The sequence below is a fragment of the Vidua macroura genome, chromosome 1 (genome assembly GCF_024509145.1).
Source record: "Vidua macroura isolate BioBank_ID:100142 chromosome 1, ASM2450914v1, whole genome shotgun sequence".
Taxonomy (NCBI): domain Eukaryota; kingdom Metazoa; phylum Chordata; class Aves; order Passeriformes; family Viduidae; genus Vidua; species Vidua macroura.
The window spans coordinates 11,764,805-11,792,526 of NC_071571.1; the positions used below are offsets into that span (position 1 = coordinate 11,764,805).

Sequence of the window (27,722 nt, forward strand, 5' to 3'; positions counted from 1 at the left end):
AGGATCAGGCTAGGAGTTGGAATCCTCCTTGTACAGGAAGGATAAAACTAGTTCTTGGGGTTGGGAGTGGGGAGGAACAGCTTTAGTAACGTGGGATTCATAAGGGTGTAACCTGGCCCTTGTTTCATGTTTCCTTTTTCTGAGAGCCTCTTTAAGACTGCTAACACCCCCAATACTGATCAAAAAGGGTAACAAGGCTGAAAAACAGCCAAAAATGTTTCATCATGCTAGTTTATGTTAACTGGACCCTGAGAACAGGGTAAATACTAAATCATGGTGTACCAAAATCTGACTGAATGTTACCCAAACTGTCAAACTAAACTGAACTTTATATAAAATATAAAATATTTTATATAAAATAGACTTCCCTGATTGATTAGGGATTTTCCCACTTCACTGCACGCTCAGCTTGGTGGAATGTACTGTCACAGACTTGTCAGGCTGGAGGTGGCTTATGCAAAGGCAGCTGGAATTACAACACCACAGAATGGAATCTGTCAGTTTGAGAGACAGCTCTTTATATACCCAACAGCAGACATGATTTCAAACAAAACACCATTTAAAACTAGAGTTTTACATATACAAAAATATTTCATTTATATAGCATTCATATGTGATTGGAAGAGTGAGGCTTCATTAAAAGATTAAGGTCTGTCTTTGCCATGCAGAGCATGTAATTCTTGCTCTCAAATACTGTATGGTTAGAAAAATTCTCACATCATTATTTTGAGAAGGGGAGCTTCTAACTGGTTTGGTGAACGCTGTTAAAAACCAGCAATGAATATTTCAGTTGGACCATAGCACTGCTAAAAGTTACTAAAAACCCCTAATGTTGTAGTCACAGCTAAACGCTGACAGAAAAGCCAAAGTCATCGTTTGACCCATGAGGGATCTTTGGTGATATCTGCATTTTCTGGGCCAAGTACAGCTTGACCACGAGTGCTCTTCCCAACTGCAAGGTACCTGGAATTAAAAAAAAAAAACATAAGCAACTGAGAAACTGCTACATTTGGTTAACCATAGCTCTGCTGTCAAAAATACTCCCATCTCAGGAAGAGTGTCCTTTGCAACATATAACTTGTATTGTGCCCACTCATCACAACAGTCTCTCCTTAACCCTGTACTTCACTGTAGTGGAATTCTTACATCTACAGTGGCATTCAGAAGTCAGACACAAAATGCTACAAGTGGAGTAGAACCAGCTTATATAGTCTACTTGTACAGTCTACTTCTACAGTTTCTGGGCCCTTCAAAAGTAAATCAAACCCAATCTCCCACAAACTCAAGAGTGTAGGAGGGAATTAGATCTGCTAAACATGCAATAAACAGGATATAATTAACATATCCTTTTCTAGGTTACAGAAGAAAATAGTGAAAGTGGTATGAAAGACCAAGGGAAGACATCCAGTAACTTAAATATGACAACAGAGCACAGGCTTACTTGTTTGATACATCAACCAAGTTATCACTGTTGACAGCAAAAAGTTGTTCTCTGTGCGACTGCTTCATTTCATCTGAAATCCCGTATAAGAAATGGCCCATTCCTAGGGAAAAGTAAACAAAACCACACACTACTCTGGTGCACTGGAATCACTCACAGCCATGTGCAGGAATGAGAGCAAACTACAACAGGAATGTGTGCTGAAAAGGAATAGAGACTTCCATCAAACCATCATGCTGAGAGAATATCCAACTGAATCAAGCACAGTAAGTTGAAACCAGGGTGAGGCAGTAACAGTTTCCTATTTAGGAATAATTCTATTTTGGTAAATGGTTCAGTTTGTCAAAAATCTGAACATAATGGTGGTCCAGGAAACTTAGACATAATTCATTCTGAAGAGATGATGTTATCATCTAACAACTTTTTAAACAAATTGTATTTCATGAAGCTTCTGTTTTTGGAACCATTTTATTTCCAATCAGTTGTGATGGATCTGCAATGTGAAGGTTTGCTCACATTTTTGTACTACACACAGAAATCTGCAAACAAATGCTTTAATGTTTTGTTGGAGTACTTGCCCACAGCATTTTAATCGCTCCTTGAACAACCAGAGAACTCCAAAATAATGACAGAAAAGCTTTTTGTTAAGCAAATAACCATAGGGAAATAAAGGTGGCTGAGAGGATTTGAGTCAACTAGTCCAACCTCCTGCCCAAAGCAGGGCTGACTTCCCAGCCAGGTAAGGTTTTCACATCCATCTGCAGTGTCCAGTGACTCAAATGCATGAAGGGACAGGCATTCCTTGCACCAGTTCCCAGGCCTCTGGAACAGACCTCTCCTATTCAGTGCTCTGTTAAGATCTGTGTTCAAATGCCAAAGAATGTTCGTCATCCCTGGCTGACACCAACACCCAATGTGCACTGCACATTGTAGGCATGTACACAAGGCACTGCACTTGTGTGCACCTCACACCAATTGCTTTTTAACTGCCCAGACCAAAACCAGATTCTGACAGGTAAAAGCCTAATTTGAAATGCTCTTGTTTAAACAAGTTAGTGCTAATACAAGCACATTTTAAAATAATGCTAATCTTAACCTTGTAATTCCTTTGTGTATGGGAAGGACATGTGTTTTACTTGGGCAAGTTTTGGATTGGAATTTAGCAAGAGAACAAGGGAGGGAAGTGAGGATAGCAAAGCTACATGTCAGTAAACTGAAGATACTACGAATGCATCATGGATGTGCAGATCTGCAAAGAAGCTAAAAACACCCTCCACTCAGCAGACAGACTTCTGTGCTTTAAGTTCTTCAGAGAACATATGCACAAAGGGCTAGTGACATTCACAGTCAGTGTGTCTGCATGAGTCAGGAAAGTAATCCCTCAGCTCTTCTTCAATCAGAGGACCAGTATTTATTTTCATTTGTCTGCATCTAATGCTCTCCAAACCTAAAATAATTTCCTCAATCTACCTCCATGTGATGCAGAGGTGCAGTAACACAAAACTTCAGTAGAACCTGAGTGGATGAGGTGTTTCTAAAAAGGAACAACAGGAACCAATAGATTTATTGAAACTGCCATTTTCTCTCATCTTCCAAACACAAATTTTATCACCTAACACAGTTTAGCAAACTATTTTCTTCCCTTTAAACTGAAATTAAAAAGCAAATAAGCATTGGCAGCCCTGGGAGGATGATAAGAATGTACCTTTGTCTGAAGGAGCTATTGGTGCATCCACGGCAGCAAACACTGCTAGTTTAGCTTCATCAATATCTTGCTGTGTGAATTCTCCAGATTTGGCCCATTCAACTGCTTTTTCAAATGTTTTCAAGGTGGCTAATGAATTTGGGTCTCTTAGAAGAAAAAGAAAACATAAAAATTAATTACTTCAGTCTTACAAAATGAAAAACCTAAATTCCTTTATTCTCACTTCATTCATAATTTACTATGCATCACACATGGGAAAAAAATTATAAACTTCCTTTTTTTGTACAGAAAGAGTTTCTGGGGTTTGGTTTTACATTTCTTTTTCAGAAGAAAATAGTGTTTCAAACCAAGCAGATTCAGAATTTTAGATACACAGGTACAGAAGTTCAGCTGCCTCAGAGTAGTTCCAAAATGGTGTAGAGAGAAGTGGTGTAATAAAAGCAGGTCAGGTAAGCCAGTGCTGTTCACAGTGGGCTCTGAAAGCACCACTGCCATACTGCCCACACCAGGAATATTTATGATATGCCCTATCTTCTCTCAGTTGCTTTTCTTGCCACACCTGTTTTTACTCTCTGTAAAACAGGTGCCACAGGTTAACTACTACTGGCAAGTTAAGGACTATTGCCAGGACAAGTCCTACCATGTTGAAACTTCACAGAAAGGCCAGACTGCTCAAACCTCAGTCAGGAACCCTGACCAAGCACTGTGCCAGGCTGCCTTTGGGCTAGGAAAACAACTGAAGCCAGGACTCCATCCACACAACACTGCTAGTGGGGATTACAACTATAATACTCCAGTTCAAATTTAATCAGAAAGTGCCTTGGAAAGTTAAATACAGGGTAACTGTTGTGGACTGGCAAAAGAGAAGAATAGAAAAGAAGGAGCAAGCAGTTCTAGCTCATCACCAGCAGTGCTTTCTGCTGAATCTCTGATGATTTCAGCCAGTTGCTTTAAGGAAGATGCATATTTTCAAACTCAGAACCTTAGGGAACATCACCATTCTACTTCATGGTCTCAAATTTAGAGTAGTCTTGAATTTCTTTTTCTAGGGCCTCCTTAACCCAGAAATAAACAAGTGAAAACCAGTTATACATAAATCTGAGACTGAGACAGTAAACCCCAAAGTGCAGAGCTGCAGCAGTGGTTGCTACCAGCAGAGATAAATTAAGCTTTCCCATGGACACAAACAAGATAAAGCAAGGATGGTTTTATTAGGCAATCTAACTTCATCAGCACTGAATCACTCACTTAATTTCATCCCTTTTATTTCACTTCTTGAAAGACTGCTACAATGAAGTCAAAAATAAGACACAGCCAAGCAGAGTGGTCAGTGGTCCCCTCAGCTATCAAGAGGAAAGAAATGCACTGTTACCTGTAGGAGTAGAATGTGAATATGCCATTTTGGCTAAGTTTAGCACCTCCACCATAAGCCCCTCCTTTCTCTCTGATTTCTGTATGTAAGAATTTAGCTGTCATCAACCGTGCGAGAATTCGAAGGCTGAAATGAGAGAAATAGAAGCAGTGAAGATGTGAACTGGGGAACAGTAATAGTCTCGACTGCCTCTAAACTTCCCCCAGATCCCCATTTGCAATGCACTGCTGCTTATAATCTATGACAGTTACCACAGCAATACTCACTATTTAATAATAGCTGAATAATGTCACATCACTGTAAGAGGAGCACTGAACTTTGTTACATGCAATAGGACTGTCAACTCAGGACACGTCCAAGTAGGCAGGGCTGTTTATTCCAAGGTAGGGGATAGCAGCCCCTCATTACTTAATCTCAGCATTTACAGGGCTGCTCTGGGCCCAGCCATGCAACAGCTGCTTTGTAAAGATTTTGTGACAAATGCACTGCAAATCATTTTTTTGCTTTGTGCTGTGCAATGCACAGAGAAGCTCCCTGATGTTCTGCTTCCCACCTGGCATAGTCTGCAGCCATGTAGGGAACTGTTCGAATGCATTCCCCAATATAGTTCACTGGGAAGGGAAGTACAAAATGGGTCTTCATCTGGCATGGCTTGAAAGTAGGATCCTAGGAAAAAAACACGTTGTCACAGTTAGCAGCAGAGACAATTTACCCATCTCAAAACTCTCACTTTTTTGACAACTAGGAAATTCTGCCAAACATACAGACAGACAAATCCTAAAGCTGCTACTTATCCTACCCTGCAACCAGTGACATTTCCCTTGTGCCCGTATCAGCAATCCAGTACAAAGAATTGCTTTGGAAAACTAAAGGAGAGGGACACACATCAGCTACCCATCCTTGCACCCCACCACTTCTCAGTTCTGCAGATTTTGAATCACTGCCAAGGAGTTCGGATTAAGCCATGGATTTACTGTGCTTGAAACACACGTTCATAACTCTGCACTTGGGTCACACATGTACATGTCACCACATCATATCGCAACTCATCCATTCTAGACATTGAAAGCAGAGTCAGGAACTGTGTACCTACAAAAAAAAGTAAACTATTTATGACAGCAGCTGCAGTATAAATTCCTGCTCAAACATCCTCTGTAACAGACTCAATTCTTTCTTACAACCTCACTTCCAAACTTCCAGTCCTCTTCATGTCTCTGGGCCTCCGCGGAGCTGGCTCCTTTGTGTCTTTCACACATACATCTGCTTGTGTGCTCACTTAGGCACAGGCAGATCTTTACACACCTCCAGTGTCACTATTTCAGAACTCCCTATCCTTTCTTAAACTCAGAAACCCATTCCCAGACCCTCACACAACTCTGGCTGGGCCAAGCAGAGCACTGTATTTGCAGCACTGGGCTGAGCTCTCCTTGCCCCTCTCTTCTAAAAGGAGAGTTCAGGGTATGCTCTCCATTCCTATAGCCAAATACAGATCGTCATTTTCATCTAATTTTCACTAATGTTCTTCTGTCAGTTGTCACTCACATTCAGAATCATTTAGGGAGGAGACCAAGGAAAGGAAGGGACTAACTGGAAGTGACCAAGTTTGATGGTTAGCTGTGGAACTGAAAGGGCATGAATTATGTTTCCGTGCTGTGCTTCTGTAACAGCTTAAGATGGACCATTACCATCAGTAACAGTCCTATAATACCAATATCCCTCACCAATAATGTACTTACATTAACTAATTTCCTTGTGATCTGCAAACCAGTAACCATTTCACTTCCCACAGGTTTCACTTCTGAAGATTTCTACAAGAGAGCCAGTCCTCATATTAAAAGATTATTTTAAAAATTAGACCAAGACTATTACAAATGCAACCCCTTCCACTCAAACCTCTCTAAGGCAATCATCAAACCATGCCTTCACAAACATAAGCAAGGTACTCAGTTGCCTCTTCCTATTTCCTAAACAAATGCCAAATTACTTTTCTTCCAAGAGTAATCTGTCACTGGGAGACACCAAGACCCAGATTAAATGGGACCCATAAAGTTACAAACTATCATTTCACTCATGGGTAAGGAACTGGGAGCTTATTCCAGTTTCATCAGAAATTAAGACAGATCTGTGAAGTGACAGAGAAGATCCTTTGTCAACTCCATGAATCAAGCATATTTTGTGCCAAATGTCCTGAACACCCTGATAACAAAACAAACTCATATGCAACTGAGGCAGTGCACATCATGCCCTATTTGCTTTTGGCCAACATTTCAAGTAACGCTGAGCTAAAAGAAGAATTACAGTTTTATGCAACAAGAAAAGGAAGAAACTCTTTTTCCATGTCCCACGTCAAAGCAGTAACCCCAGGGTAAGGCTTAACAGCTGATCTCCTGCATTTCTACTGGCCACTGTGCTGCAGTGAAGACACTCCATGGCAAAACACAGAGCAGCTGATCACAGAGATGTCTGGCAGATTTCTTCAGACATCTTTACATGGCCACAATATCTGAGTTCAAACTTTTCCTGATTGCACAATGGTATTGACATGATCAAGTGGTATTTGATGCCCTAATCACAGATGACAACTTCTCACCTCAATCACATGTGGACGAACAGGTTTTCTCTCTTTTTTACTTCTGGCTATGCCCTTTAGAAATTTCTCTACTTCTTTAGATGCTTCCGGTATCTGCTGAGGTGCTGCATTCACAGAACATCTGTTCAAAAATGCATATCAAGTTTTTAAGTATGGTTTTGTGTTTTCAGAGAGTCTTTTATAATTTGTACAACTTTCTGTTTCTAAACATTTTCTATTAAATCATCAGAATGTTAGGTCAGTGATCTCAGGTAATTATTAACAGAGAGAAAGGCAAAATACTCAATCTAGCATCTGATGTGGAAAAAAAAATTACAGTCCAATTGCTGCTCTTTTGCTCATCCTAGAACACTTTCAGACCAAAAGTTGAGCAGTAGCTATCAAACCACTTCTGTGTACAAGACAGGACTAGCTCAGATTTGCAAACAAAAATGTCTCTGAAGGAAAAGAATGCCCTCTGTATCCTCTCTTTACAGGCAACCCTAACATGGTTTTGAACTCTACAGATATTTACATAATTTCATTTATCATTTCATGCTTTAAAAACCAAAACATTGCAATTTATGTCACTTCAAACAGACCCATTTTTGAAACTAATGCATCTGACATTAAACTCCTTAATGTGCTCTCTTTACTTTTTCCAATATATGCATAAAGCAAGTTTCAGAATGTCACTGCCTTCCTTTTAGGGGCAAAACAAAAATCCAAACCAAACTATATTCAACTGTTTCAAAACAATCTAACGGTATTTGTCTAATGGGCACCTTGAAGGGAAAAGCAAAAGGCAGATTTTTGACTATTTCTGTAAAATTGCACAGGTCACTTACAAGTTTTGGGTACAACTGTTACCTATAAAATTTGCTGTAAGTTTCTCAAACCATTTAAAAACTGAACAAAATCAGCTACTATAGCTACTGCTCTGTAAGCAAGGGGAATTTAAATTAAACATTGCTGTAGTTTTCCCACGGATGTCTCATTTCTTAAAACCTCAGTACACCATGAGGTGCACTGAGAAAAGCATATTCACAGGCCATGGCCTCTCTTTAACCAAAATGCCCCTTTTTTTTTTAGCTCACCTGATGTTGTCACTGTTTAATAAATACTTCTTAATGCGTGGTAGTTTGCGTAGTATTGGTTTAATATCAGACATTTCTGCTATTCTCTTCATCAACTTCACCTGTGCAGGAAGGGAAGGCAGAAAGACCACAGATTAAATCAACAGGAAGAATTAAAAAAAACAGCCTGTAACTCCACAGCCAAGGAAGGGCATTATTAACTTCTCACCTGATCCATCCCACTGAACATTTCCTGCAGCTCTCCAGAAGATGTAAGGTTTTTGCTGGCTCTAATAGAGGCATATAAATGCCCACAATCTGGAATGCCATTTGACAGCTCCTGGGCAGTCTTCTTAACCAGCACTCTGAAATGTTCTTCCTCCTCAAATCTTGGGCTGAAAAAGAATACAAGAAGGTCTCATGCGAAAGGACACCAACGAAATTTATTTTACTGAATCATTTATCATCCCAAATTCAACAAAGTGCTTTTAAACTGTTGGTTGTCCATTTAATCCACTATATAGTCATGCTTTTGATGCAATATATAAGTTTAGAAAGACATTAGAGATAAAATTATGAAAATAAATCCCAAAGTAGGGCCTCTAAGAAGAGAAGAATGGTCAGGGGAAGAGTGAAAAAGAGAACCCCAAAACACATGCAAACCCACAAACAAACAAAACCCAAAGTACTGTACTTGTTAAATATTTCACTCCATAAATTCATCATGTCTGGCAGATTTCTATCCAAGCACAGAGATGAAAAGAGCACACCCTGAAGGAAAAAAATAAACAAAACACAAAAAAACCCTTCACACAAGACAACCACAGCAATGGCCAAAAAATGCACAGTAGCTTTTCATGGAAGTGATGCAATGGTGCCAAACTAATGCTACACATTACAAAATCACTAAAATGCAGGCTGTGCTACTGAAATGAGAGCAGACATGAAATGTGATTGCTCTTCTCACAAAGCAAGCCTGGCAATTCCTCAATTTCTTCTTCTCAACAGCAAGCAGCAGTTCAACACAAAATTTCGTATTTTTTCCCATAAAGTGCAAGTTCTGTTCTGGGGGGCACCATTCTCCACGGGAATTCCCTTAATTTAACTCCAGGATCCATACAGAGCAGACCCTCAGCAAATTTGCAAAAATCTCAAGACATATTGCCAGAACTGTTATGCCCAACACATAGATCAAATGATGCTGCCAACAGTGACATAACACGTCAACAGCAAACCATGTGTGTAACACCACACCGTTCTGCCCCCTACCCTCTGCTTCCAAAATACTTTGGAGTACACAAAAATATGGTGACAAGATGCTAGTGAAGTACTGCCTTAGACACAACACCCACATCAAGCACTCCCCTTAGCATAAAACACTAACTTACTGTAATTATCTAATTTATATCTTACAAGGACTTTGCACATTACAAGCTAATGCACATTAGCTTGACCCTCTACCTGGAAGCCCTGACTGACCCTTAACTACAGAACTGTTACTGCAAGTTTAACATCTGCAAGGTTATGATTAATTTACCTGTTCATAGACATCCAGGTGTGAATCATCTGGAATAATATGTGGACTGACAGACATACCACCTGTTTTTAGTTCTATTTTCTGGGCTTGTTCCCTGTAATCAAGAGCTCCACATCCCATCCTGTGAAAAACAAGAGATATTTGTTTCCCTTTTCAGTGTATGCCAAAACCAAAATCCATGTGGCATTAGTAAATTAGTCTGTTTAGGACAATACTAATTTAGAAACTAAACAATTTGGGGCATTATCAAGCAAACATAATACTTGATGCCTTATAAAAGCTCCCCACCAAACTTTTCAATTAAAGCATCCCACTAATTTAAAATGCTGTAATCAAAAGCATGCTTTATGTCCAGGTTTGATATCAACATCCTTAAGAACTACATTAACAACATAAGTTGTTCTTATCAATAAAAACATATTCCTCCTAGCCCAGGTCACTTGTTCTGCTTTGTGCTCCTCTTTTCCTTGTGATGGAGTCACTCTTTCTGTCCCCACATGGCAAAATTGCACCACAAGTCTATTCAAGCAAAAACTTCAATCTCTGCTAGGCTATTTCTCATTTATAGAAATTTTCCAATCTGTTGAGGGAATGCTTGTGTTGGCACTGGGCAAAAAGGCAACGCAGAGACTGGTGGAGAAGGGGAAACAATTTAGCAACACTGGGGAATAAAGAAAACTTTTTTCTGCAGGAAACCAACTTATCAGCCTTTCCCTTTCATAGTAAGAACAGATGCTGGAATTATTAAAGGCAGTATTAGTATTATGGCAAGCTGTATTACAGCCTGTTGCTTCAGCTTCTAAGAAAGCAAACATCTCACTTGGTAATGACATTGCAGAAGAGTGGCACATATGGCTTGAGCTCCTCAGGAAGCGCATTCAGGCTGGAAACGGCTCGGAAATAAACCACCCCATTGGTTGGCTGAGCACAGTACTGGACAGGAATGTCATCAGCTAGGGATAAAAAACAAAAGCAAAGAATAACCAGCAGCTTCCTACTACAAACACACAAAAGCAAAATAATTTCTTACAAGAACATCTCATTAACAATAATGTTCTTTTGGTGTTTCAGAGCCACTTCTTGTTTAAATTTGGCACATTATACTGAACGCTGGACCAAAGGGCTTTTTCTGTTTCTGTCCATGGTAAGGTAATGGACACCTGGACAATTTGAAAAGAGCATTCTTCTAACAGAGATCATATTTTAGAGATAACATTCAAATAAAAGAAGTAGTAACTTGTTCCTGAACAAGTCAAAAAGCTTTTCTTCCTTATTTTTGCCTTCATCCGTTCAAAAATTGAGGAAAGCAGCTTCTTGTACTGTACACTCTTCCTAAGCCAGGCCATTAAAACTAGGTCATTTTTTGCATCAAAATTAAACAGTCTTGACACTTGCTGGTAAGTTTTGAAGAAAAATGTCTGTTAGAAATACACTACAGAACAGTATTTACCTGCAAAATTTTGACAGAACTGTAACAAAATTCAGAACTACCATCTTCTATCAGTCCCTGAGGAAACCACTAGCAAAGCAGAGAAAAACTTGCACTGAAGTTATGAGGAAGGACAGAAACTTATTTTTTTCCTGTGGCCCCTCTATGTCATATTATGTAAAAAACAGGTAAGGAGGGAACTGCAGTAAGGAAGGCTTGCTGCCTTAGCTGCCAGGAGTTCTGCAACCTGGGCAAGCCTTTGGAAAGTGAGGAGATTGCTCAAGAGCACTGGATGTGCCAGCCAGAGACTGCTCTGACTGCACGGCAAGTTGGGAGTATGCCTGCAGCAGGGAGCTGCCATCAGGAGCTCCTGCCAGCCCTGGGAAGGCTGGGAGGCTGTTCCAGGTCCATGCTGCCCCTCAGAGGTGACAGCTCTGCAGATCCACTGCCATGTCTGCCTAGAGGTGCTGGGCTGGAGTGGAGGAAAAAGAGCAGAGCTATGGGCCACAAAGCCAGTCCATGTGCTGGGCAAGGGGCCACAGCTGGGCCAGCAGCCAGGGAACAACCCAACAGTGCTGTTCTCTGGGACACGAGACAGTGGTGACACCAACCTGTGAGTGCCGTCTCCAGCACAGTGAAGGGGATTTTGGGCTCGATGTCGGACACTTTTAAAGCCGGGAGACAAGAGGTATCCTGAGGTTTGCTTTGAAGAGCAATTAATTCCAAACCTAGTAAGAAGAGAATACCAAATTGTCATTTTCAGCTTGTAGTGAAAGTGCTGTCAGGACCTAAAACCTACTGAGATGATGCAGGTCAGAAAACTCAAGTTTGGAGTCTTCTATCGGCAACTTTGCAAATATTTTCCTAAAGCAAATTCTGCAAATTATTGTGTAACAACACCAGAGAACACGCTTAGATTCTCTTTCCAATCCCGTCTTCACAACCTGTTTACAGTAAAATGTAATTTAATCTTTAAGTGACACCTGCCAGTCTGTGCTGTCACTCAGCTCTGCAAGCATCGACCCATACCTGGCAGATAAGAAGCTTCTTTCTAACCCAATCCGTTCCAGTTCTTACTCGAGTGCTCTGTCAGAACACTGATGCAGCTGAATTGTTGTGATTACTTTCACATTTCAGACTTTCAGACACTAGCTGGTCACCTCTGAGTACTCTCCAATTTATCTCTGTAAGTAGAAAACCTCCTCTGATTTCGTGCTCCCTATCTCCTGTCACACACCAAAGCTTCAGAAGATTATCGCCACATTTTTGGAGGATTTCTGTGACTAGACACTGCTTTAACAAAATTAGATGACTGCCCACAGCTTTCAAGTGTAAGTTATTCTCAAGAATAAGTTAAACCCAGCATTACTTTTATAGCTGGCTTTTTAACCAGAAAATATAAGAAATATAATTACAAAATGTTAAGTTTTACCGGAGCATGGAGCAGATCTCCTGCTCATAAATAAACAGCTTCAAGGTACATACATGGTATGTAAGTATCTGAAGAGGGGGTGCCAAGAGGATGGAGCCAGGCTCTGCTTAGTGCTGCTGAGCAAAAGGACAGGAGGCAATGGGCAGAAACTGATGCACAAGTTCCAACTGAACATGAGGAAGAACTTCCTTTACTGTGCAGTGTCCAAGCATGGAACAGATTGCTCACAGAGGCTGTGGAGCCTCTCTCACTGGGGATATTCCAGAACCCCCTGGATACAATCCTGTGCCACGTGCTCTAGGACGTCCCTGCCTGAGCAGGGAGGTTGGCCCAGATGACCCACTGTGGTCCCTTCCAAACTGACCCATCCTGGGATTCTGTGAACTCACCTTCCACTCAGTGCAATTTAACATGGGAAAGAATAAACAGATTGGTATTTTAAAACAATTTCCTTTTTTCTGCCATAATGAAAATATTGATCATTCTATTTTTGAGAGTTAAAACTAATGGAATATACCAACCATATACTGTAGTGTAAACACTGCACTGCAAAGCCCTGTAACACATACACACAAATTTGCAACAAAAAAACCCCATCCCTTTCAGAGCAAATTCTGGAGAGTGCCTGAGAATTTAAGATATTCTACAGAAAAACAGCTAAAAAACGATTATACAAATAAAAATGTGAAAAAGCAAGTTAACCTTTTTTGAAGATTTGTGTTTTTTCTTCTTCAGAAAGTGCATTGACCTTTTTTTCCAGCTTTTCTGCTTCCATTTTAGCTTGTTTATTGTGGTAGTCTTCCTCTGGACTCATTGACAGAGTCAATTTGTGTGGATTATCCTGCAGAAATATATCCCAAAACAAAGCATTAATTCTGAGGGCAACCTCCTTGCCTCAGATTATTGCTCCATCAGCAGCAGATAAACAGCCTGTGCATCATTTGGCTTGCATGTTATCAAAAGTATCACAACTACACAGATTGAGCCCTTGGTTTCACACAGAACAAGCTGCTGTGAGGAAAAGGCTACCCACCACAGGAACAAGCACCAACAGCCTTCTGCTAAGTTTCACTCTAGAGTCAGAATCCCTCAACAGCACACAGTACTCATTAGTTTAATTAAATCCAGGTTAAACAACTGTACATAACAAACACTACAGAGCTACATGCTATAAGTTTTATCTGGAGGGTGTTCTAAGATGGGGAAATTCTGTTAAATGCTGGAGGGTTTGATTAAACACCTCTTTCAACCTGCCCAAGCTTGAGTGCACAGAGATCCTAAATGATGTAGAATGTGCATGCTTCATCCTGCTCAGAAATGCTTCACACATCAGCCTTGCTGCCACAGAACTCCAGGCATGACGCAAGCGCCATAACTGCTGTTGAATTCTTCTTTGTTTACACCAGGCTGTGGAATTTTAATATCAAAATTACTCAAGTAGCTTCCATTTTCCATAATAGGAAAGGGAGGCCAGCCAAAAGACAGTGACCTCAAAAAACGCCCATTTCAGTGTAGGAGTCAAACAGCAACATCTGGCACTGACAAACAGCAATAATTTGGGACAATGTAATCAGACCCTGTTTTATGAGTTTATCTCCCCCGTGCCTGTGTGAAAAGACTACAGAAACCTGACTACAGAGTTAAAGAGAGACATGCAAAATTAACTAACCATAATAAAATGGACAGGACGAATAGCATTCTCCTCCTTGCTCTCTGCCTGCCTGCTTTAATAATTTCCCACCACAAGGTTCAACTGCATAATCTAATGATGTAAAAATATCCAACTAATCTTATCATTTCCTGCTGAGATGTGCCTTTGCCTCAGCCCCCTCAACAGAACTGTACAGTAAAGGACATTCACAAAAATACTGCACCTGCATTTCTTCCCTATAAAAGCAAAACTTCAACAGCAGCCTACTACCTCCAGACACTAGTAAATGTTCTTAGGAAAACTGATTTCAACTGATGTCTCTTGGGGTTTTTTTAGTACACTAGAATCAAGATTTACTCCAATCTAGGTGACAGTTACTTATAATTAATCTGCCTTTCAAAACAAACAAATTGACTATGGAGGAAAAAAAAAAAAAAACACCCAAACAAAAAACCTACCAGAAAAAGCAAATTAACAGAACAAAGCCAACAAACCAAACAAACCCCACAAAAAACCCACACCACTTTTGCATTGCTATTATTGGATTTTTTTTTTCTCTGGAAGTAATTAATTCAGGGCTTGAGAGCTATTCAGCATTATAATGCCTTTACTGGATATTTTTTATTTCTGCAAAAAATCCAGAAGAACATATGGAAAGGAAAAGAAGAGAAAGAGCAGAAAGTAATTGGCACTGACAGCAAGATTCAGACAGCAGCTCAATGAACATGAGGAACACCAAGACACTTGTAACCAAATCCTTTCCAAGGAAAATTAGATGCACCTTGCTATGTCAATACTAAGGAACACATAACTAGGTCCAGAATTCTCTGTTCACATCTGAACTTCTTATCAGGAAAGAGATGTGCCCTTCTATACAAATCGCAGTTTGGTAAAACATTAATGTTTTATCAGTCTTTTATTAAATATGCTTCTAATTGACCAGCCAGGTATTTTTTTTTCCCACTTTGAAATGTGGAAACTTAAACCATTAAAATTATCATGTTTCATTTGAATATGTTCCTGCTCAAACCACACCTAGAAACAGGCAATATGGTGATAAAAATTAGCCTTCAGTTTAACTTCAAACAAAAAACTGTGATTTAAAAATTAATACAAGATATTTTTCTGTAAATTTGCCTACCTTGAAGTATGTTTTAACTTTTTCCTGAAGAAATCTGGGATTTTCTTTAAGACACTGCTTGAACCGAGAGACTTTATCTGCAATCTTCAGAAGCTCCACTGGATCCCCATCTTGATTCCAGCACGAAGCTATGTACTGAATGGGAAAGAATAATTAAGTAAGCAGGACAATCCACTTGCATTTCTCTAACTGAGAGCATCAGTGTTCCAAAACCACCTTAACACTTATGCTTGAATAGCAAACACAGAATGAGCAGTCCTATGGTAGGTGTAGGGGGAAAAATATTTTTCAGATAAAGGTTCTATTCCATCATCACCTATCCCCTGTTCTCTCCATTCTTGCCTCTAATTTCACCATACCAAACCACCATTTTTTAAATTATTACTCTTTTTTTTGCATAGCTGTGCAGATCTGGAAATATACTGTAATATTCTTTAGTCCCTCACATTAAAATGAATTTTTCAGCTCAAGAAAGAAGGAAAACAGAAACAGGTGGCAGAGACAAAGTAGTACATACATGATACAGTTTTGTATCAGCTGGATGAAATGATTTATAGGAAGGTGGCTCAAACATGTAAAGTATGTTAATTAAATGAGAGACTTTGGAGAAAGAAAATACTAAATAACCAGAAATATCCCCAGGATATTTCTTTTATTTTCTAATTTGAGTTTGCTCAAGTTGCTATTGAAAGTTCTCCAAAACAACACAAGCGCAAGATACCAAAAGTTTCTCTATTTCTACTCTGTCTGAATGGGGAAAAACCAAAAACAAAGTATAAAATCCTGTCAAATCCATTTTCTTTTTTCCTACCTCTTTAATTACAAGCAGGTTCATAAGCCTTCAGCATTTTTCAGCAATAAATATCTATATAATAAATATCTATTCTGTGGAAATTCCTTAATATGATACAAAGCAGAATATTCTTTTAGAACATGGTTGAGCTAATTCTCTTGAAATAAAAGCAGTCACTCCTTATTTGAGGCTGCTGTGAGGTCATTAAAACAGTTCAGTCCTGGTTCTCAGTAGGCAGCCTAAAAGATTAACCATCTATGTAAGAGCATTGTCCAAACAGCTTTTGAGCACTGACAGTGACCAATAATCAGTACAAGTTTAGTGACAGGCTTGGAGCCACGACCACTTCTTTGGTGTCACAGTTCATCCCTGGCAGCTCAACTCCACACAGCCACTCAACTCTGCCCCTCATAGCAGGATGCGGGGGGAGGATCAGAAGGGTGAAAGTGAAGGAACTCATGTGGTGAAATAAATGCAGTGTAACAGGTAAAGCAAAGCAAGTCAAGGAATTCATTCCCTGCTTTCCACAGGCAGGCAGATGTTCACCATGCCCAGGACAGCAGGGCTCCATCACATACACTGGTGACTTGGGAAGACAAACACCATCACTCCAAACATTCCCTCCTTTCTTCTTCCCTCAGCTCTTACTGCTAAGCAAAGTGTGGAACAACCCTTGGGTCATTTGGGGTTGGCTGTCCCCTGGTGTCCCCTCCCAGCTCCCTCTCCATCACCAGCCTCCTGGCTGGTGGGGTGGGGGGGACAAGCAGAGAAGGCCTTGACACTTTGCCAACACTGGGCAATAATAAAAACACGCCTGTGTTATCAGCACAAACCCAGAACACAGCCCCCTTGCAGCCCTGGGAGAGCTTGTTCCAATGTCTGACCACCCTCCTGTGAACAGCTTTTTCCTAATAACAAAACTGGTGTCACCTATCTCGACTTTCACAGGACCTCTGACAGTCCCACACAACATCCTTCATTGTTAGATTGGAGAGGTATGGATTTGATGGATTGACTATGGGATGGATAAGGAATTGGCTGGATGGTGACAGGCAAGCAGTTGCATTCCAATGGCCAGCATCCAAAGGGAGATCAGTAACAAGCACTGCCTGTCCCCCAGGGGTCTGCACTGGGTGCAACACTATTGAACACCTTTATTAATTACACAGCCAATGGCACTGAGGGCACTCACAGCAGTTTTGCAGATGACACCAAGCTGAGAGGTATGGTGGACACTGGAGGGAAGGGATGCCATCCAGAGGGATCTGGACAGGCTTGAGGAGTGTACCTATATGAAGCTCATTTAGTTCAAACAAGGCCAAGCGCAAGGTCCTGCACTGGGGCTGGGGCAATGACCAATAATCAGTACAAGTTTAGTGATTTAAGGTTTGAAAGCAGACCTGTAGAGAAGGGCTTGGGGATATTGGTAGATGAGAAATTGGAAATGAGACCACAATGAGTGCTCCCAGCCCAGAGAGCCAATTGTATCCTGGGACGCACCAAAAAAATCAGGGCCAGCAGGGCAAGGGAGGTGATGCTGCCCCTCTACTCCACTCCCATTACACCCCACCTAAGGTACTACACACAGCTCTGGGGCCTGCACAGCAGGTCAGAGAACGACAAAAATGATCAAAGTGGTGGAACAGCTCTCCTACAAAGACAGGCTAACAGGCTTAAGGTTGTTCAGGCTGGAGAAGGAAAGGGCTTTGGAGAGACCTTACTGTCGCTTTTCAGTATATGAAGGGGGCTTATAAAAAGACTTTTTACACATTCTGTACATACAGGACAAGCAGCAAAGGTTTTAAACAGAAAAATGGCAGATTTAGATTGGACATAAAGAAGAAACTCTTTACTATGAGAGTGGTATGACAGTGGAACGGGTTGCTGACAGAAGCTATGGGTGCTCCATTTCCTGGAAGTGTTTAAAGACATGTCAAAAGTGCTCTGAGTAACTGGATTTAGCAAATGATGGCCCTGCATATGGCAGGGAGGTTGGACCTGGAAGGTCCCTTCCAACCCAAACCATTCTATGGTTCTATGATCACTTTCATTATAACTAGGTCCCTATAACTAGGCCCTCTTCAAAGCCAACTTCTAAAACATTACTTGAAACAAACTGAAACATAACTTTCCTCTATGGGAGTATTAACACTAAATGCTGCAAGACTGGTTTTTAAAAGCAAGAAATAATCAAGAGCTTTCTTTTCTACAATGAAGACGTAGTAGTTGAATCAATTTCAAGACTTAAAAATGTTGAGGGATAAAGTTATCTGCATAAATATTTCATCAGATAGAATTACTCACAACATCTGAAGACATGCCTGACTATTAAAGTCAGGTATATTTGGCCAGATTTACCATGAAACATGACAGGCACTTAAATATCCACAATTTGCCTATATGGCTGTATGGCAATCTGATTTGAAACTGCTTTTATTTGTGCTCACCCATTTACAAATCTCCTGTTAATCCAAGGCCCTGCTTCTTTGCCTAACTCCATATATCTAGGAATGCAACTCTGCTCATGCAAAGAATATACAACACTTGAGAGACAGAAAGCAAAAGAGCCACTGAGGAACTGAAGCTGCTGCAGAGAAGAAAGGAACAGAGGAAATTAAAGACTGAGTGGCTGCAGGAGACCCTGATTTCCACAGTGACTGCAAATACTGCACCTCACTCATTCCAAACATAAGATGACTTGCAGACTCCTTCAAGACAACATTCTGCTGTGGAATGCATTTTCTGTAACAGTTTAGTATTAAAATTTGAGGCCAAGAATTGCATTACTGTACGTTTTCCCTTGTGAGTCTAGAAATTAACTTACAACAGTACAATCCTGAAGTCCACACAAAAATACAGTCCTTCTATTTGGCTTTTAGAAAATACACAGGCATCTAGCCAAAACACACAGTTCCCAGAGACAGTATGATATGCCCCTCACAGAATAACCAGTGCTACTACAACCAAAGCTGCTATTCAGGCAAAGACAACAGGCTCACTGCCTGATTAACTCATACAGTGGGAAGTCCACAGACAGTCTGACAGCTACTGAAAAGAAAGAAGAAAGATGTACACAATATGAGAAAGGAAGAGCCCCTAAGTGGAAAGTTTTACGTATCAGGAGCTGACAAAATGACCCTGTATTTTATAAAGACATAGGTGGTAGATTTTTTTTTTTAACTATTCTTAAAAGAAACACACAGAGAAACTTACAGATGTCAGTGCAAGTCCAAAACTCGTAGACTGATGCTTCAACTGTATTTCAATTTTGTGAAGTAGAGCTTCAATCCTATCTTCTTCAAAACCTTTCCTTTGGGAAGGGGTGATGAGCAAATTATATCCATTAGCACTGATCATTTTAAGTGAAGTTATGAAAATGAATTATTAGATCGATAAAGGAAGCATTACAACATAATGTCTTTCACATTGAATAAAAATTGATATGAAATAATGTAATCATGTTGTATCATTTAGAGAAACTGAACTAACATTAAACTCCTGAAGAGTTTACACTGATGAGAACAAACTACAATAAAGGAAGTAGCAGACACAAGTTGTAAGAGTATTGAACAATATTATTTCTGCTTTAGTGCCTTTATTGTAATATAACTGGATTTTTAAGGCATGTTACTATATACAAGTCTGTATTATTACATGCCTACATATATTAAGACTATTCTTAAAAAATTAGCATTACTCACGCAATAACTTCATCGACTGTTCTGTCAATTATCTGTTTCACAGTATCAATGTCTCTTTCAGCAATACCTTGTAGACCCACACTGAAATAAGCTTCTCTTGTTGAGCCATTAAACCTAGAGTAAAACATAGCCAACTCAGTTGTAAGTACTAGAACTTAAAGCATTAAAGCTGCCAACAAAGGCAAGAGAAGGGAAAAAACACCCATTGTTTCCACATATACAAACACACAAGATTTAAAAGCTAATTAGAAAATAAAATAATTACCAAAGAGGCAAGAAACGGAACTTAACAGCATTTTTTGTTCTATTTCAATAGTAATAGCCATTGTCAGCAAAACCCACAGCATATGGTTTTAGAGAAAGAAAAATAGCCACAGAAGTAAAGCTGGTATTTTCTGTTCATCTTCCCATTCTTCTGTAATTTCTTTCAGGTAAATAAGTCTTTTTAAGGTGAAAATTTTAGCTGTGTGTAACACCAAACCCATACATTCTACTTAAGCAGGTGAGTGGAACAGTACTTCTAAAGCAGTATTTGTGAAGTAAGTGGTTAAGGTGAAGTTTTCCTTGTTTACTGCAATTGTTACCAACTGTACTAAAAAAAAAAAAAAATTGTAACAATAAAGAAAATTCTGCCCAAACTATCAGGCAGGATTAACCACAGAGCTCATCTTTATAGAAACAAAATGGCACTTGCAGAAATACAGAACACCTAGCAGTCCAAAGCCAACAAACAAAAGGCAATAGGTGCTCATGCACTAGTAAACAACCAGTATTACATGTCTAAAAACCACAGAAGGAATTCAGTGGCAGGCTCAGGCCCTGAATTCTGCAATACTCATCTCTGGGCTCAAACTTATTCTTGTAGATTCACTAAGGCAAATTAAAGCCAGCTCACTGAACAGTTCAAATCCATATCAATCCAGCCAACCTGGAAAAGGACCAGCTGACAAAAAATACAATATAATCCCAATTCAGTGTCTAAAGAAGGATTTCTACTGCCATGATCTGGAATATGAAGATGTCTATACAGCACTGGCATGCATGGCACAGGACTTGCACGAAGCCAACTACTTAATGTAGAAACAGGTCAAGCCAGGCAGAGTAAGACATTAAAATTACAGGTGGGTGGGAAATTAAGGTTTCCCACTCAAACACCTGAGAGAGTCACTGGAGAAAAGGCATGATTTTAGTCATTCTCAAGTCTAAAAATCAGTCAGATGAATCATGCTGGAAAGCACTTCCTTCTTTGTGCTGACAAAAAAGGCAAATTCTGTACTGAGGTGATGGCAAGTTAACAGCACCTGATTGCACAAAGGCACATTTGTGACAAACCTACCTACTACTAAACCACAGAATTAAAGCAATAAAAGCAATGTGGTTACAGAGAAGAGCTCACAAACACTTCTGAGTAATATTTAAATGTCCAGTATGAAAAACCCAGGTAAATTAAGGCACTGAAGGTATTCCACATTTTATTCTATCTATCCATTTTTATGGTTCGTAAGTTGTAAACAATACAACCAACTTAGCTTCTATCCAAGTACTTCAATGAGACAAAAGTTACATCTGAGAATGCTTTACAGCTCACCAGGAGAAACTCTTATATTTTAATATTAAAGTAAGATTACTCTGGTGTAAATTGCCCGTATAAGAGATGAGTTCTTCCACCTCAGAAGCATTTTTCAGTTTTTCTAACATTGCTTATAGTGATTAAATGTGAATTTCAACACTTACCCAACATCAGGAGAAAAATCTGTACCAACACCAGACTCAATTAAGGCTTTGTAAAAAGGAGAATTTGGCCCATCAACTAACAGTGAAGACAACAGGCTTAGGGTGAACGTTTCAAAAGTGTCTGTAATACTGAAGAAAAACAATTAGTTCTTAAAAACCATATGTGACACTCAGCATCACTGAGTCCATTTCAAAAGAACTAGAAAACAAAGGCAGAGGGAGCAAGGGAGAAGTAATTGTCAGCTGTGAAGCCCACATCAGACCTTAGGGAAATAGGAGGGCTCTGCATCTTTCACTTGTTATAACTACCAGGAAAGTAATTTAAATTGGACTGCAAGGGCAGAAAAGTTAGTAGCAGGGTCATATTGAAGAGCTTGCACATGGCAGGGAACTGAAAGGAAGACAATGTTTTCAAATGCCTCATCCACTGAACAGTTCTGTAAAGTAACACTTGATTTTTCTTGTGCCTATCCACTAAAGCAAATAATTCAGCAATTAAACTCTTCTTTACTAAAGCAGGACTGATCTATTTTCCCATGGCATTGTTTTCTTTAGAGATGATATTTATCAAGAGGGACTTGGGACAAGAAACATGCCTGCACCTTGCTTAAAGATCTAAAATGAACCTTTTATCCAGAATTTCATTTTGATGTACTTACTCTGTCAACAAGTAGCTGACACTGACAGTGGTCTGCTTGGAAGGATCAGCAGCAAAGGAGTCTAAGCCACATGTTACCCGGTGTTCTCTCTATAAAGTACAATAAATGATACATAACAAACTCACAGCAGAAGTTGCAAACAAAAAATAACTTGCATCTTCATAGCATCATCTTTATAATTTATTTTAAATAATTTCACAGATGCCCATGAATAAATTCAAGATCCATGAGCAAATACACAAACACATATTATCTTGAAAAATGAGGGGCATCTCAATGTTTAAAAGTGGACAATATAGGAGAGGTTGAAGAAAGTCTGGCCATAAATAACATTCTGAGCATTTTGAAAGCAATGTTTACACTTCTGGACAAGCCAGGGAGGAAAAGGAGGAGGGGGAAGGAAGAGAACAAAAATTATTTTTACACCAATGTTTGGAAGATTAGATACCATTAGAAAGCATATTTCCTGACACTAAGAACCAGTATTTCTTTCCTTAGCCCTAAATGCTTTCCATTAGTAAGTGCTTCAGTGTTTCAAATGACAAGGGACTTAAATTGGAAATAAGAAAAACAAACTACTGCAGGCAATCATGACATTACTGACACTCAAAAGTAACTGTAGTTTGTCCCCCATGTAACCAAAAATAAAAATACTTCAGCTCATTTACACAATTCTAAACAAATTATTACCTCCAGCAGATTATGTTAAAATATTAACCCTAGGGGCTTTTTGGGTGTTTGCTGGTTTTACTTACAGGCTTATCCCAGAGTTTCTGTTTTGGGATGTCAGTTTTTGATTCAATTCTTTCAAATTTTACCAAAGCTTCCTCATGTATTTGCTTCAGATGTTGCTCCAGTGGAAAATTACCGTAAGTGAAAAATCTGCATTTCAAATAAAATATTAGGATTAAGCATTTGATTTAATAAGAGATTTACAGTAGCTACTTATATTATACTCTGAATTTCATGTGCTTTCCAGTAATTCTGTTACATCTGAAGTAGAAAATAGTTTGGTGGGTCTTCAACCTATACAACATATATAAAACTCACTATCTCTTGATAAAAATCCACATTTCTCAGCTTGTGGGCCACAAAACACCTTATTATTTTCATTATGTTCCATTTTATTATGTTCAAATCTGTACAGTTGCAGAAATATACAATGTTCTAGAGAAAAAAACATTAGTAATTGAAGCCAGAAACCCAGTGCTCCTAAGTTTCAGAAGACAAAATTCTTATGGTCCTCACACTTTAAGCATAAAATACAATGATCCATGTCCTAGGTTTTGTCTGTCTATAAAACATGGCTGGATTCCATGGGTCACACCAAACACATTACCACATCTAAAAGACTTCCACTAGAACCAAATATGAGCACAAGCTCAAGTAAATCTCATTCCCTGACTAAAATCTCAACACCAGTACAGCAGAATACTTGGGATGATGAGAAAAATCAACAGATTGTAAATTCTCTGTCATGACACAAGCTGATGTTCCAGAAGTGAATTAATCAGAATAACAGATTAGCCACAAAATTAGTACAGCAGAAAGAATGATTTCCCTGCATGTAACTTTCAAATTGACTTCCAGCTTAAATACCTTATTAATATCAACCAAATCAGTACCTGAATCAAACGACTATCCATTATTTAGAACTCACTACAGTAATATGTGATGCCGGAGAAAATGAAATCATTCATTTGTAACTTCTAAGACAATCTGTGTTACTTCAAAGAGGACAGGAACCCTTAGATTAATCTATGCTACTTGTATCTTAACCCCCTGACCTTACTGCTAAGTACTTACTCCTATGCTCCCTTCCCCCCCAGCTCATATGAGTTCAAGTCAATCGATCCCCAAAACACATATGCATAATCAGGCAAAGAAAGACATCTGAGAAAATCAGCCACCCTTCTTTCCTGCTTTCAATTCACTCTTCACTGCTCTTTCTAGAAAAAAATTCCTTGCTACCACACTGCTCTAACTGCTGTAGGGCACAGGTTATCTTTGTTGCTGGCCACGTGACTAAAAACACTGTGCTTCTGGTTTTCTCCTCACAAAAATACAAAGCACTAACCCAGTAACCTAGGAAGTTAGTCTCCAATCTCACATACCTGGAATTGCTTGGATGATAATGTGTGGCATGGAACTGCTTAAGCTGCTCCCATGTAAGGTCAGGAATACATAATGGATCTCCACCAGAAATTACACTGTAAGTGTGATCAGGAAGGATTTTGTTCTGCAGGTGCTGTGCAAATATCCTCTCATTATCTGTCTTAATAGGAAAAAACCACATTTCAGTGAAAGCCATCAAAACACATTTAAAAGACAAAAGGTGCTCAGTAATAAGACCTCAGAGCTCTAACTTACACAACCTCCTCACATAAGCATGCAGTCCCATGTACTTTAAAAAAATGAGCTATAGTTCCATGCTAACGTAAGAGAGTATTTTACATTAAAATCCATTAAAGTGCCTTTCTATATGTAAACAAGCTTTTGACAGGCCAACTTAAAAAAAAAAATCTATGCAAGAGTGTTGACTTTACTGAGGACTTAAATTTTCAAAGGGAGGAATGGGAATCTCTGGTGCAATAATACCATTGATAAGCTACAGTTGAAACTACTTCACCATCTGCAAGAACTTAAACCAAACATCCACAAAACTTACAAATGCCCCTTTCATTTCATTAAAAACAACTCCTTTGAAGACTAGAGGTGTCTGAGGATCAGCTGGGTTCTCATGTTCTAACCTCCAACCTTCTTGCCTGCAAATTAATAACAGCAAGTATTGAGAGTTTGAAGACCTTGTTGATTTGGTGGGGGGAGGTGGCCTTTTTTTTTTTTAATTCAAGGTTTGCATACATCTCAAACTGTCTTACCAGAAATCTAGCTGACGTAAACATGGAAAGAAAGCTGCATCCAAGTACACTGACAGGAGGTTCTGAAAGTCCTTGGGATTTTGTGTTGAAAATGGATAGAGAGTGTAATCACTAGCTGCGTATAAATAAATGTAAAAATAATCAGAATTTTAGAAAGTCTAAGACACATTTTGCCCTTGTTGATTTTTAATTTCTCATCTGTATAAATAACTGGAAGAGAAGAAATGTACTAAATGAGATGTATTTTTGCTGAGGAATACACATATTTAACATTGCAGCTATTTTACTATGAAAACTTTGCTTTAGCTATATATCCATATAAATAATTAAATGTATTTTTGTATACTATAAAGCTCCAGCTCTACTGGGATTTTGTAACTGACAAGTGAACAAGACTTATTTTGTGTCTTGCCTTGTTAGCTTTTTAATACCTCACAACATTCACACCCAATAATAATGGCTCTCCAAAGCCAAATTAAGGAGAGCCAACAGACAGCTCTACTGCAATAAAACCTCATGCATTTTAAGTGACATTATTTCCTTTGAACTTACCTGTGAATGCATTCATAAAAGTGGACAGTGATCTGTTCAACATTTTAAAGAAGGGATCTCTGCAGGGATATTTTTGGGAACCACAGAGCACCGTGTGCTCCAGAATATGTGGAACCCCGGTGCTGTCCATCGGAGTGGTTCGGAATTGGATACTGCAAGAGAGAGCAGGGAGAGAGAGGGATGCAGTCACTATGAGGAGAAGTGCACCCACTCCTGCCTGCACCTGTGATTTATGGGAGCATCACCACTGCCTAACAGCTAACATGGCACACACCAGATACAGAGTTTGACTTCTTCAGACTCCTGAGTGCTCAGCCATCTTTTTCAAAGGGAGTACAGCCTCTGCACTTCTATTTCTGGAGTTAGTACAGAAGTTTTCAGCACAGGAGTAAACACATTTATTTTTATCCAAAAGGCTCAAATAAAAAACTTCATGGAAGGTTATGGTTGCATAATCTCTGTCTCTGAAAGTTTTCAAGGCAGGAACTGGACCTGAATTAAACACTGATCCTGTTTTGAGCAGCAGACTGAACAACAGACTTCATGACATCTGTTCCAAACTAAAATATTCTAAGAAGCCCTACAAAGGAAGTACTGTCCTCCCTGTAATCACAGAATAATCCAGCCACGATGCCAGATTACAACTGAAAAAACAAGGTGATGTGGAGATTTAATGTGTAATACCGATCTTAATATCTTACCTGAACAGATTATTGGAGTCCTCCCGAGCCACATGTAAATACCTGGCTCCTGTACCATCATGACTAAGCTTCACTGCAGTCAGGAACAGCTCAGGAACAGCTGTCACCTGCATTGGAAGAACACATCTGTATTGCAGTGTGACTTCAACTACGTCAAATAAATTGTGCATGATATAGGAATTACAGTTTGTTGATGCTATACATAATACTGGCTTATGCAGTATAAAATAAATTTTTGCTCCTGTGGTTTGAGGGGAAAAAATAATTACACAAATGGAAAATAAAATTTAAATGAAATTTTTAATCCAATGAAAGTATACTACCACCGAGGAACCATACTGTTATGGTACAGATAAAAATGCAATATGAAATACAAAAAGAAAAGGCATATATTCAAATGTCAGTGCTAGGGCAGATAGAAAAAGCAAGGACTCTGTTCTACCACTAGTTCTGTCACTAGCAATCACTTCTCTCAAATAACCTTTACTCCCCACCCGTTTTTTTCCTTCGAAAAACTAGAAGAAATTCAACATATTTCCATGGCAGCTTTCCAACACAGGTATTAAAAACATCTTAGGAAATAACGTATTACTTGAACGTGTTTATCAGAACACATGCACACAGTGAAGTTCCGTTATCTGTCAGGACTTCAAGAAGGCCACACTGAATGGTCACATCTGCAGCAGACACACAAGCTCGTGGGATGCACTATTTACTCTAGAACTAGATTCCTATAAGAATATGTATATTCTTAATTATTTACTCTAGAATTAGCTCCCTATAAGAATGTGTACTAATAGCACCTACAGTATTTTCTGCAGAGAAGTAACTACAAGAAACTCCTAAATCATTTTTATGACTGACCACCCAAAGCAAGTATTTAATGTGCAGACGCCGGGCCTGACCCAGGTGCCTTCTATGCACGGAGAAGTTTATGTGCACAAACAGAGCAAACGCCAGCGGCGGCGACGCTCACCTGCTCCACGGTGAAGCCGTGGATCTGCTCGCCCACCCGGTACTGCAGCGCTCTCTCGTTCGCGGCAACGCTCTTCCACCTCCACGCCCTCCGGCTCAGGGCCCTGAAACGACACAATTCCCTCTGAACAAACGCGCTCCGGCCGGCGCTGCCGCAGCCGCCACCGACACCGGCCCTCGCTCTCCAGCGCGGGCTCCCGGCGAGCAGGGCCCTGTGCCCGGGCAGGGGCTCGGAGCTCCGCGCCCCTCGGCCGAGCGCCAGGGGCCGAGGCCGCGCAGGACGAGGGTCCCCGCCCGCCCCCCGCTCGCTCGCTCGCTCGCTCACCGGCCGCGGCCCAGCAGCCCCCGGTAGCGGCTCCACATGGCTGCGCGGGG

At 39.8% G+C, this 27,722-nt stretch overlaps 1 protein-coding gene across 1 annotated transcript; it reads right to left on the reverse strand.

Moving 5' to 3' along the window:
- Positions 1-497: 497 nt before the first annotated feature.
- On the reverse strand, positions 498-27,722 carry PITRM1 (pitrilysin metallopeptidase 1). The gene is made up of 27 exons (XM_053981089.1): positions 27,673-27,722; positions 27,349-27,451; positions 26,373-26,479; positions 25,672-25,823; positions 25,120-25,234; positions 24,909-25,005; positions 24,355-24,515; positions 22,996-23,122; positions 22,241-22,329; positions 21,582-21,710; positions 19,848-19,961; positions 19,360-19,456; positions 15,354-15,488; positions 13,264-13,402; positions 11,741-11,857; positions 10,521-10,653; positions 9,701-9,821; positions 8,858-8,934; positions 8,393-8,558; positions 8,185-8,285; positions 7,109-7,229; positions 6,255-6,326; positions 5,072-5,184; positions 4,519-4,644; positions 3,147-3,292; positions 1,442-1,544; positions 498-963 (listed from the first exon to the last, which is right to left on the reverse strand). Exons 1-27 carry the CDS (start codon positions 27,708-27,710, stop codon positions 870-872), a joined length of 3,093 nt encoding a protein of 1,030 aa, XP_053837064.1. The 5' UTR covers positions 27,711-27,722; the 3' UTR covers positions 498-869.